The sequence below is a fragment of the Mytilus trossulus genome, chromosome 11 (genome assembly GCF_036588685.1).
Source record: "Mytilus trossulus isolate FHL-02 chromosome 11, PNRI_Mtr1.1.1.hap1, whole genome shotgun sequence".
Taxonomy (NCBI): Eukaryota; Metazoa; Mollusca; class Bivalvia; order Mytilida; family Mytilidae; genus Mytilus; species Mytilus trossulus.
This window is the reverse complement of record NC_086383.1, coordinates 34,436,390-34,449,186: the sequence shown is the minus strand read 5'-3', so window position 1 is coordinate 34,449,186 and position 12,797 is coordinate 34,436,390. Positions and strand designations below refer to the sequence as shown.

The window sequence follows — 12,797 nt, the reverse complement described above, 5'->3', positions numbered from 1 at the left end:
CGTTATGTTTCCATGAACACAATTTGTGTTTGTAAAATCGTTAGGTCTTTTCAACAATTTTTTTTAGTAAGGTTTCGGGCAGTAAATTCATTTTTAAAATAGAAACAAGACCTAAAAAGTAGAATGACAAAAATACTGAACTCTGAACAAAATTCAAAACAGAATGTCCCTAGTCAAATGACACAATCAAATAATAAAACACATCAAACGAATGGACAACAAGTTATTAATTGTATTAAAAACATAAAAGAATATGTTAAAAGTATGGTATTTATCTAAAGAACTAAATACATCGTCATTCGTTCCTTTAGGGAAATAATTACTGGAAATCTCTCCATGAACTGTAATATGATACGTTGAATTACAATTTTATATTAATTCATAATACTTACGTAATTGGAAATTACATTAGGATTATCTCCCCCTAATTAGTATTCACACCGCCGATCGCGCTTTAAAATATCAATAAAGCGCTCAGGTATATCGACTCCCACCACGCATGCGTGATTCCCCAGTCTTCTTCTTCGGCGAAAAGTGTTCACACGCTTTATTTTTTCCTCTCGGAAATGTAACTTTTTTGATTTATATATCGTGTATTTTCATAGTTTTAATTTTAAGTTTTTGAGATAGACGCTTTTCATTGTCAACATGGCAGAAGCTTTCATTACGGCCATTAATTCGGCAAGTGAAGAAGCAAATTCTCCTAAAGCTACTCCGTCTCGCTCTGATAATAAAAACGAGAAATCGTCAGGTAAACAGACCGGAAGTCGTAAAAAGACGACAAGTAAGTCTCGTAAAGCTAGCAGCACGTGTGCTAAAGAAGTATCAGAGGAACCGGAGACAATGTCAACAACAGGTTTGTCTGTAAACATAGAAAATGAATTGAGGGCAGAAATTTCTAGTGTCAAAGAGACCGTTAATTCGGTGAATTCTCGAATGGACATTTTTCTACCTCTTTTCGAGAAGTTCGTTTCACAAACTGTCACTTCAGGTGGACAAATAGAAACGGACAGAGAAATTGCCACTTCAGGTGGGCAGAACATTTCTCAGGACTCGAGGGACATTGCCACGTCAGGTGGGCAAAATTCTCTCAGACATGCTAGTGTTGCAAATCATGATAATGACATTGATGATGCAATTTCCCTTCAACCGGATAGAGACGAAAGAAGGGGTCTTGATTTAGATTTAGATTCTGATAATGAATCCCAACATTCTTCTGTGAAAAACAGTACACACAACCGTTTTCAGAGATATTCGGTAGTTGATAAGGACTCTCTTGATACTGAAAATGTCAGTAGAGATATCCTTGGTGACATTTTTGGTGAAGATGCCAAAACTAAACCAGACAAATCTGAAGCTGGTATTGTTCTGGATCAAAGTCAGATTAATATTTTGAATCAATCATGGCACTGTGATAATCCTTTATTATTGTCAACTTATAAAGAGGAATATAGGGCTAGTTTTCCAGTGAGTGATAAATCAGCTGATATTCTTAACTTACCAAAACTAGATGACATTACTCAAACTTTACTGTGTAAACGACATGGTCCTAATGCTGGTAAAGCTCATAATAAACTTTTTTCTAAACCTGAGAAAATTTTTGAAAATATGGCTTTCAAAGGTCAGTCAGCAGCTAGAATGGGTTTGATTATTACGGCATACATGCAACAAGCCTTAGGTTCATTAATGGAAAAACTAAATGATTCTGAACCAAATATTGATTTACTTGTACAAATGGTCAAAGATATTTTTGCCATGTCAGTGAAATCTATGGATCAAACAGCTAGAACAGGTGCATTTCATCATCTGATCCGTAGGAAAGCCACTTTGTTAGATACAGGTCTAGAGGACATAACAGAGCTTAATGATAAGTTTTTATCTCTTAAATTGTCAAGTGATGGTGTTCTTGGGAAAGATTTTGAAGAGAAACTGAAAAATCGTTCTGAGACAAACAAACAAATCAAAGATTTACTACCAGAGTTAACTCGTAAATCAGCTACCTCAACTTCAAGTTTTAAAAGGAAGAGTGCTATCATTCATACTAGCCAAGACACTAATGGTCCTAAAGTAGCTAAAAATGACTTTTCCAATTTTCGCATTCCTAAGGTAGCAGCTAAACCTAGTGAAAACAAAGGTGGATTTAAACCTAATTTCAGACGCTTTGGTTCTGGTAGAAAAGAGGCTGATGGTGAAAAGAAAGGTTCTTTTCGTGGCAATGGTAGATCTAAATGACTACAAAAAGCAGGTAAATATTTTATGTCAGAATCCAGAGATACCTGTAGGAGGTCGTTTAAAATTTTTTTGGCAAAATTGGGCAAAAATAACAAACGACAGTTGGGTTTTAAAAATAATAAAAGAGGGTTACAAATTGGAATTTTCGGGGAAAATCCCACAAACAGGAATAAAGAAAACAAATGTTCCTGCGAAAGATTTACCTATTCTGTTAACAGAAATAGATCAACTTTTTGGAAAAAACGCTATAGAAAATGTACCTGTAAAAGAAAAAAACTACGGTTTTTACAGTACGTTTTTTCTAGTACCAAAAAAGACAGGCGATTTGAGACCTGTCATAAATTTAAAACCTCTAAACAAGTGTCTTCAGAAAAAACACTTCAAAATGGATTCTCTAAACAGTGTCTTAAACTTAGTACAAAAAGGAGATTGGGCAATTTCTCTCGATCTGAAAGATGCTTATTTCCACATACCAATTCACGAAACACACAAAAAGTATCTAAGATTTTGTGTCAACAATCAGTGTTACCAATTTCTGGTGCTGTGCTTCGGTCCAACATCAGCACCACGAATTTTCACAAAAGTGTGTTCTGTAGTGGCAGCTCATTTACGAGCCCAAAATATTCGTCTAGCAACTTATCTAGACGATTGGTTTTTGCTAAATCAGACCAAAAAAATGCTGATTTCAGATCGAGAGAAAACGCTAAAACTCCTAACAAATTTAGGATTTGTAGTAAATCTAGAAAAGTCAAGCCTAATTCCAACACAATCAATAACATACATAGGAGCACTGTTTTCTCTAAAAGAGGGAATGGTTCGTCCTACATCAGAAAGGGTGTCAAAACTCCTTTCTGCAGTAGAACTTATCTTAAACAAGCAAAATCAAGCAACAGCAAGAGATTTTCTACAATTATTAGGTATTATGGCTTCATGCATAGAATTAATTCCAAATGCAAGACTCTTTATGAGACCAATTCAGTTACACCTCCTTTATCATTGGAAACCAGTTTGTCAAAATCTAGGAATAAAAATTCCTTTTTCGAAACATCTAAAAGGTCACCTCAGATGGTGGTTAAAAATAGAAAATTTGGTCATAGGCAGATCAATAACACCTTGGGAAACGTCAATAACAGTAACAACAGACGCATCAAATTCAGGGTACGGAGGTCACATCAACAACAGTCTCATAGTTCAGGGTACATGGTCAGTAGAAGAAAAACTTCTCCACATAAATTCTTTAGAAATGGAGGCAGTTTTTCTAACTGTAAAACATTTTCTCCCAAAATTGATAAACAAAAATGTTCTTATTCGGTCAGACAATTCAACCGTTGTTCGTTACATAAACAAACAAGGAGGCACTCGTTCTCCCCAGCTATGTATGAGAACTTGGAAACTTTGGCAATTAGCGCTAGAAAATCAAATTTTTCTGAAAGCTGCACACATTGCAGGGAAAAAGAACATTCTAGCAGACCATTTAAGCAGGGTAAAAATTCAACCAACGGAATGGTCATTAAACAAAGAGATAACTCATGCAATGTTTCAGATTTGGGAGACACCTCACATAGATCTTTTCGCCTCTGCGAAAAATCGACAAACACAGATCTATTGCTCCTGGAACCCAGACCCTCAGGCTTATGCAATAGATGCTCTAACAATTCCTTGGAACAACATGTATGCATATGCTTACCCTCCAATTTGTCTAATACCAAAAATACTACAACACATGACAAAGTACAATTGTCAGTTAATTCTAATAGCCCCACATTGGCCGCGCAGACATTGGTACACAAATCTTCTGAAGTACATAATAGATTATCCAAGGAGCCTGCCAGTCAGGGAGGATCTATTACACCAGCCAAAAACAAACATATTTCATCCAAATCCAGCAGTATTCAATCTGACTGCATGGTTTTTATCGACAAACAGTTTAAAGAGAAAGGTTTTTCTAAAGAAACTAGAAAATTACTCAGAGCCTCATGGCGCTCTGGGACTCAAAAAGATTACTCTGTCAAATTTCGAAAATTCAATAGCTGGTGTAGTAGACGGGAAATTGATCCCTATAGTGCCTCTTTGACGGAGGCGGCTGAGTTTTTGACATTTTTATTCTCAGAAGGTCTTCAGTATAGAACCATAGCTGGTTATAGATCTATGTTATCCTCATTCCTAGCTCCAATTGGGAAAATTCCAGTAGGACAACATCCTTATATAACTCGTCTTATAAAGGGTGTTTTTAACTCGAGACCTCCAAAAGTAGTGCTTTTACCTGAATGGGACTTACCCTTAGTTTTAAAAAAATTAAAACAAGCACCTTTTGAACCAATGAAACATGCTCATTTGAAGTTTATTTCTTGGAAAACTGCATTCTTAATTGCAATTACTTCTTTCAGGAGATGCAGTGACTTACAATCTTTGTGTATTGGAGAAGAGTCGATTGTTGTGCAGAAGAAAGGGGTAACTTTTGTTCGTCATGGACTATCAAAACAGGATAGACCAAAACATTTTGGCAGCAAGATTTTTATTCCGTCTTATCAATCAGATAAATTATTAGATCCGAAGCGGTCTATTTATTATTATTTGAAGAAAACTGCACCTTTTAGAAACTCTGACAGTGAGTTTGAGATCAAGTTGTTTTTATCTTTTATTGAACCGCATAAACCGGTTACATCACAGACTATTTCGTCTTGGATTGTTAATGCAATTAAATGTGCTTACAATGAAAAAGACAAAAAATTTCGTGCTCATTCTACAAGAGCCTTGGGCCCATCTTGGGCACTTTTTAACGGCGCATCTGTGAAGTCTATTATGGACACAGCAGACTGGACAAAGGAATCAACCTTTACTCGTTTTTATTTACGTCACATAGATGTTGAAGTTTTAAATTCTGTGTAAATAAGAATTTTGTATATATATGGAAGAAAATTCTGAAAAAAGAAAAAAAAAGGAGAAAAATTTATAGAAAATGGAAGAAAAAATTTTAACTGTATAGTGTTGTGTTATTTATATCTGAACTGATGTGAAGAAAATACAGTATACAAAGTACAGAAAGATTCTTCAGCTGTGGATAGCTTAGAAATCTCCTAATGTAATTTCCAATTACGTAAGTATTATGAATTAATATAAAATTGGGAAATTTGTTCTCAAATTTTAATTTTATGATAGAATAATACTTACGTAATTGGCTCCCACCCACCTCCCCTTTTGAATCTTTTTTGGTGAACACTTTTCGCCGAGAGAGACTGGGGAATCACGCATGCGTGGTGGGAGTCGATATACCTGAGCGCTTTATTGATATTTTAAAGCGCGATCGGCGGTGTGAATACTAATTAGGGGGAGATAATCCTAATGTAATTTCCAATTACGTAAGTATTATTCTATCATAAAATTAAAATTTGAGAACAAATTTCCCAATTTTTGTTTGAGAAATTATATAATTCCTAACAAATAATGATTGCAGGAAAAAAATAAAATTGTTTACATTTTATCGAGGACAAAACTATTACAATATGTTTAAGGGATATATGTATACATATTCATTGTCTAAAGAAAGTTGCCTAAAGTCGTAATTTTGACAGTTATTTAAATGAGGTCGATTTGTCAAGAATTTTCAATTGCTATACTGTATAATGTGCTAAATTAGTAAAACCTTTACGAACCTCATCTATGAATTTGACCATAAGTTTTAATTCTTTGTGATTTTTTTATTTATGTTTCTACGATTTATACAAAATTATAATACAGTTATTCATATTTCAAGTATTGATAAGGGCAAATTTCAATTTGTACCAAAATTGGCAAAATAAACTCCAAAACATCGATAGCTAGTTTTTGGCATAGCAATATAATATTTCCCACAGAAAGTACCAAAAGTTAGCGTGCAATAAATTCTTATATTGCACTCGTGCAATACATTTTCAAAATTCATGACGTTATCAACAACAAAATCTTAATTTAAACTATTTTTTACTTTCAGATATCATCTTGCTATACAAGGGTTATTGCAGGAGTATCGGGGAATATTGTCCCCCGTAGAACATATATTGCACTCGCAAGTTCGTTCTATAAAATTCTACTCAGGACAATACTCCTCAATATTCATGCAATAACCCTATTTTATTAGCGTTCAAGCTGATAATTTTACCTCATTGAATTCGGATTCATGATACTTTCAATGTACTGCTCAAACTGGATATGGGTTATGCATTTTCTGGGTGTTTTCGAATATTTAAGGTGGTACCCAACACCTTCACTAAAATTAATTTGGCTCGTTTAATTTTCATAAAATTTCGACGAAGTATTTAATTTGATCATTTGACAAAGGAATAAAATTTCAAAAAAAATTGAACCAACCATTTTATCAGAAAATTTACACTGCTTATATAGCATTTCGACAAACACTTATTTTGATAATTGAAAAGCTTTATATTCCCTAAACAACACAACATGATGAAAACGTTCAGCTGATTTTAAAGAGTTACCTCCCTGTAGTGTTAGGTACCACCTTAAGTACAGATGCATGTAAGAATACGACAAACAGTGATAAACTAGTGTTGTCATATTGCTCAAATTTCATAACAAACATGTGTCCATACCTTACTTGAATAGGAAAATAAACTTTTTTTTATGTTTTTTTTTATGTTAAAAACCTACAAAATGGCATGTTTATTAAACTACAAAAAGGCATGTTTAATTAAAATTCAAAATGACATGTTAACCAAAACAATAAAATGGCAAGTATATTTAACTACAAAATGGCATGTTTATTTTCCTTTGTACACTTACAGATGAGCAAGTAAAACCACAAAATGGCATGTTTATAAAGTAATTTAATTTCTAAATAATTTTTTTTCCTAATTTTTGTGTTGATATGGAGTTCGTATATATACATGTTATAGTGAAATAATTACATTAGATGTATGTTTCATTATAATACGTTATTCTGATTGGCTATATGCACATCACATGTTATTCCGTAAGCAGTTGCATGAGACAATAACATTTCATTCATGATGACACGAGGTCCTACAATAAAGTGCACAGGTGAATTTAAAAATTTAACTTCATGAAAATCGTGTTTTTATAATCCTAGCTAAAAAATCTAATTATAAGTATTGAATGCTTCTTTTGTAACTTTATAGGGTTGTAAAAGCGTTGACCGTGCGTACATTTTTTTGAATGAAGCGCGGAATACAAAATGTACTTCGGTCAACGCTTTTACAACCCTATAAATTTACAAAAAGAAGCATTCAATTCTTAAATGAAAACAGACTAGCATATTGTTTTACTTATAATATAAGATCAACCAGACGTAGACAAATTCAATCACACGTAATCGCTATTTATTTATGTTATTATCTATATTATTATCAGGTTATTTCGCTATCATTTAGATAAGATAACGTAATTAGATTGCGTATTGACTATAGCTAGCACGAACGAAATGGCGATACATGCTATCGAGTTCATGTATTGTCAATTGTTAATTCTATGCTTTTTTGTAATTTTGATAAACGTTTTAGTATGCTATAAACCATATATTTGATGTCGAACTAGTGAATATGAATTTGGAAGATAATGCCGCTTTAAGTGATTGGAAATCGAATAATGTGTATTTTTACGTATATATCGGTTTTATTTTTATATTTTGATATCCCTTGTTTTTTGTATATATTTTTTTTTATAAAATTATGTCACCTTATTGTTGAAAAAAAATATGTTTTGAAACATACCTTTTCTCTCTAATGTTTGGACATTTTGGAAGCAAACTTTACAAACAACTGACATTGGCAGTTTTGTAATAAGTCTTATTTCACACATTTTGATTGATCTAACTGTATGCTATTTTGTAATACCAAAGATTTTCTGCCCACACCATTGGTGTCAAAAAGTATTTTTAGCCAAACAAGTCATTACGACATTTTAGAAACCCTGCGACGATGTGCGGCATATTCTCAACATGTATTTGACTCAAACCTTTTGTCTTTCTCAGAACTTATTTTGGTCGCTATTCCTGTTTATTTATACTGTCAACAATGTATGTCTCTACGAAACGAATCATATATTTCATATCTAGGACCAGTAAGCTGTGAACCAGTAATTACAAGTAAACACAACAAAACATAGATGAATATTAAGTTACTCCACAAAAGAGGCGTGGTCTACGTTGTCTTGTTGATGTACAATTTTTAGGTATATCAGACATAGTTGTATAACTAAGCAAAACATATCGGCTTAACTGCACGTAAAATCAGTGTGGTTAAAAATATTTTATGGCAATTTCTTTGTCAGATATTCATTTGATTTGCGCGTAAAGTGTACAAATGTTAGGTTTAATTGTATAGAGGGTTGCACAATTTTATGCTTTGATCAGACTGTTATAGCATCTTTCAACTGAATATTGTGCATGTGTACAGGTTTATATTTTAGTTAATTAAGACATAGTTATAGCTTCAAATTCGTAATGTTTTACACCACTGTCTCAGATTAGGTTAAATAACTCAATCATTTGTTAACCTCGTCGTGTTCGTTAATTGTGCGTGTGTTAATAAGAGATGAGAATGTCTTTTACAGTGTATTTTTTAATATTATGAAGTAAGCCACTGACTCAAATTAGAGGGATTTTAATTTATCATCAACATTTTAAACACATCACATTTTTTTGTATGTCATAGGCCAGTACCATTGAATATCAAGATAATATTTTACCTGTTTACTGAAATTCAGGGAATATTTGATCCAATGTCATCCACTATAAACAGATTCAGTTGTCTCGTCTTTTTGCCACCATTAAATAATTATAAGTAAGCTTTATATATACCAAATATTCTTCTGATATATGTCTTTAAGTTGCAGTATGCCATTTTGTTTTGTTTAACATCATTCCATCATGAATAGAATTTAAATGATCAGCATTAGATGTTTGATATTGCATTGGTTTTTTTGTGTGTACATATTACGTATTTACTTGTACATTGGTCACTTGTAATTTTAAATAAACATCTTATCTATAAAGTAGTTTTGTTCCTTCATTAACATTTTAATTTATTGCAGAATTACATTTCCTATGATCTAGAATCAATAACAGCAGGCAATCGTCAAATAACACAAGCTTACAGAACATTACACTTTCGTCATAAAAAGCAAAACAAATACATGAGAGGGAATAGTAAAAATATTAAATCAATATAAAAATCTGTTATATCCCTGACTTGGTATAGGCAATTTCTTCTGTCGAACATATTGACGTGAACCTAGTTTATAGCTAGCTAAACCTCTCATTTGTATGCCAGTCGTATTGAATTCTATTATATTGACAACAATATGTGAACGAAACAAATATAAATGATAGGTAAAATGTTAAAATTAGGAGTACAGCAATCAACACTGTGTTGTCATCTTTACCAATATAAAAACATATAAAAAACACAAAAGCCAACATTAAAGACAATAATACAAGCATTAACTAATTAAACAACGACGGGATGTATAAGTCATATATATCGAAGAAACACAAAAAGTTTTATAGACAAATTCAATTACCAAAAATGAAAGTCAAGAATACAAAAAGTATCATAGAACAGTAACACATTGATGGGATATATACGTACAGAGTCACGTCAAACGGATATCACCAAAACCAGACTGAACAGTAAGTATTTTTCTATAAAGACAAACAAAATAAAACCTTTATACGTTTTAAAGATTATAAACAACATCAGTACCCATAATTTCTTTTCTAAGATCATTTGGTAACATAAATTAAAATAATAGAGATTGTGTATCGACAAGGACTTGGTACCTTCCGATATAGGTTTAGGAAAAAAGGGACTAGAAGTTTTTTACATACCCCTGGTTCACCAACTTCTGCTTAGACACTGGTGAGTAGGAGTTTCAAGCTCTTGAATATGGAATAAGTTTTAAAATGTATATTCCATATGTAGGTGAAGTTCGCTAATTGCTATTTCGAATTTGGTCTGAAAAAGTTGGTTGTTTTTTTCAATATCAAGTTCTGGGAGATATATTAATGAAACCCAATCTGATTTGTTTAAAATGTTTAGTGTGAATCAATGACCGTTGTCAGAAGCAAGAATGAATAGATCGAAAAGGCATGAAAGGGGTGCGTGTCCTTCTATGCATCGATCGACTCCATTCCTATCCAAACTAATACAGTCACTAAAAACATTAGAACAATTGACCACCTCAGAGTTCTTCCTGCACCAAAAAAAACCTCGTCAATCATACGCGCCTTTATGACGTCATTTACCCTATAGAAGGGATCGCTTGTGTCCCTGCACTATTACCGTTCATCAAGTTTCCTAGTGATCGTCATTGTACATGCAGGATAAACTAAAAAATAATTTGTTTTGTAATTTCTTAATCTTATTTCCCTTATGATAGCAGTTCTGATTGTCAATTATGATAATTCAATTTGACGAATGATTCCCTTTTAGTTTTCTTACCACTCGCTCAACATTGGAACGGAAGTGACGATTCCCCTAAACGCAGGAATGATGCTCACTAAAACCAGACTCTTTTAACTCAAATGTATCGAACTCGAAAGTTGTCTATTGGAATATTGGCGGGAGTTTCGTGTACCTTACATCTCTAGACCGAAACGCAATGTCCTTCAAAAATTAGTTACACTAAATTTAGAATGAAGACAAAACAGCGGACTTTATGTAGTTATTCTTTTATCTTATATTATGTGGTAGGCATGATGGAATGCAATGCTGAACGATAAACTAAAATGGCAAAAAAACGTCTTTGATCATCTGTCTTATGTTATGTGTGTGTATACACTTTTTGTTAACTTTCCGGAATTGTTTGCACCTTTAGTCAAATACAAAGAACAAGTTCAGACTTTCTTGGAAAAAAATAATAGCAGCAAGTTAAATTATATCGCATTTAATGAATTAGTTTGACATATTAATATATGTTTATATATAATATCATTTTGCATTTGTAATTACACTATTCAATCCAGATTAGTCAGAACAAAATCCAAATCAAATAGGTTGTCACCAAGCACCGCCATACAGTTCTTTTGTACACCAGAAATATAATGAATACGTCTTTGTTGGTGTTTGATCGAAAAACATTAGGACGGTATGAATCCACTGATGATGTATCGCTCAATATTAACTTGAATTAAGTTTTTCATTGAATAAATTAGTCTTGTTGGTACATCAGGAATTTTGGTTACTTTCAATAAAACCAGCAATTATAATTATTGTTAATGGTGTCGCGATAACTTGTTTATGATAGTGCTTTTGTATCTTATTCGGTGATTAATGATTGATTTATTGATTGGTGTTTAATGCAACTTTCAACATTATTATGCTTTTTTGTGGCGGTCATTTGTTATTTTGCAGGGTGCAGGTATGCCATGAGAAAAATACCGACCTTCGGTAGGAAAAAATAACAAATCTTATCGATTAAAATTTAAGTCGAATGCATCTACCACATGCAGGAAAATGCTCAGCAATTAAAAATTAAAGAAGCACGTACTACATGGCGATGGAAAACAATACTTTTACATGTGTAATACGTGCTCAGTACTTCGTTTTGTCTGTAGGATGCATTGTTAAGGGAACAATCTTTATATATGCATGCATGTTCGCCTAAATCAATTCAGATTGTAAATAATTTAATAATAGTGAATACCACACCATCACAAAACTCACAGTTAATACTATTCTGCTGCTGTCTTGAGGCTTAAGTCGTATGGCAAACACAATAGTTTACAACTTCCTTGATTTTGATAATTTCAAAAGTATGAATGTTACTGAACTTTATAATTCAGAACATATACATTATTTCCTTGCATTCTGCATTTATTGAAAGCTTTCGGTTTGTTTTAATATTCTTAATTAAAACTTAAATTTCATTCCAAAGAAAGAGAAATAAAGTACTTAAAAAGAATGACTGAAACACGCTACTCTCAAAAGTGTTGACAAATAACAAAAATATTGAGAACAATAAAAGACCAGGTCATTGTTGCTGTTGTTACTAGGACTTCTAAAAAAAAAACACCTTACACATCTATCAGACTGGACATGTACTCGCTTTGAATAAATATTACAAATTCATATATTACTAGTTATCTCTAATTTTTTCTTTCTAAATCATGTTTCTCGTCACTATTATTTGAATATGAGCAACAATATATATCAGCAGTATTTGTGTATTAAAGGTGTGTTTAACCCAAAAGACTGTCATACGCAAACAATAAATGTTTTTTTTTCATTAAGGAAGATTCTACAGGATCTTGCTGTTCAAACGAACGACACACTATGACTCAAATATGTATTATGGGTTCAGTTTATATTCACTTGTTTGTTTTCATTGTTATACGATTGAGTTAAGCCATTCCAATTGATATTTTATAGTGTGTCTTTCAATGTTGTGATGGTACACACTTGTTTCAGGTAAGAGTGGCGGTCGGTACGACTAAACCCTAAGCATCTGCCTGCACCTGTCCTAAGTCAGAAACAAAACCTGATGTTATTTGTATATGGATTATACCGTTGGTTTTCACGTTTGAACGGTTTTACACTGGTAATTTTTGG

General features: G+C 32.7%; 2 protein-coding genes across 2 annotated transcripts; both read left to right on the top strand.

Moving 5' to 3' along the window:
- Positions 1-623: 623 nt before the first annotated feature.
- Positions 624-4,757, top strand: LOC134691015 (uncharacterized). The gene is made up of 2 exons (XM_063551203.1): positions 624-2,245; positions 4,620-4,757. The coding sequence occupies exon 1, from the start codon at positions 649-651 to the stop codon at positions 2,230-2,232; it is 1,584 nt and encodes a 527-aa protein (XP_063407273.1). The 5' UTR covers positions 624-648; the 3' UTR covers positions 2,233-2,245; positions 4,620-4,757.
- LOC134689987 (uncharacterized) lies at positions 3,163-5,121 on the top strand. The gene has a single exon (XM_063549959.1). The coding sequence runs from the start codon at positions 3,163-3,165 to the stop codon at positions 5,119-5,121; it is 1,959 nt and encodes a 652-aa protein (XP_063406029.1).
- Positions 5,122-12,797: the final 7,676 nt, after the last annotated feature.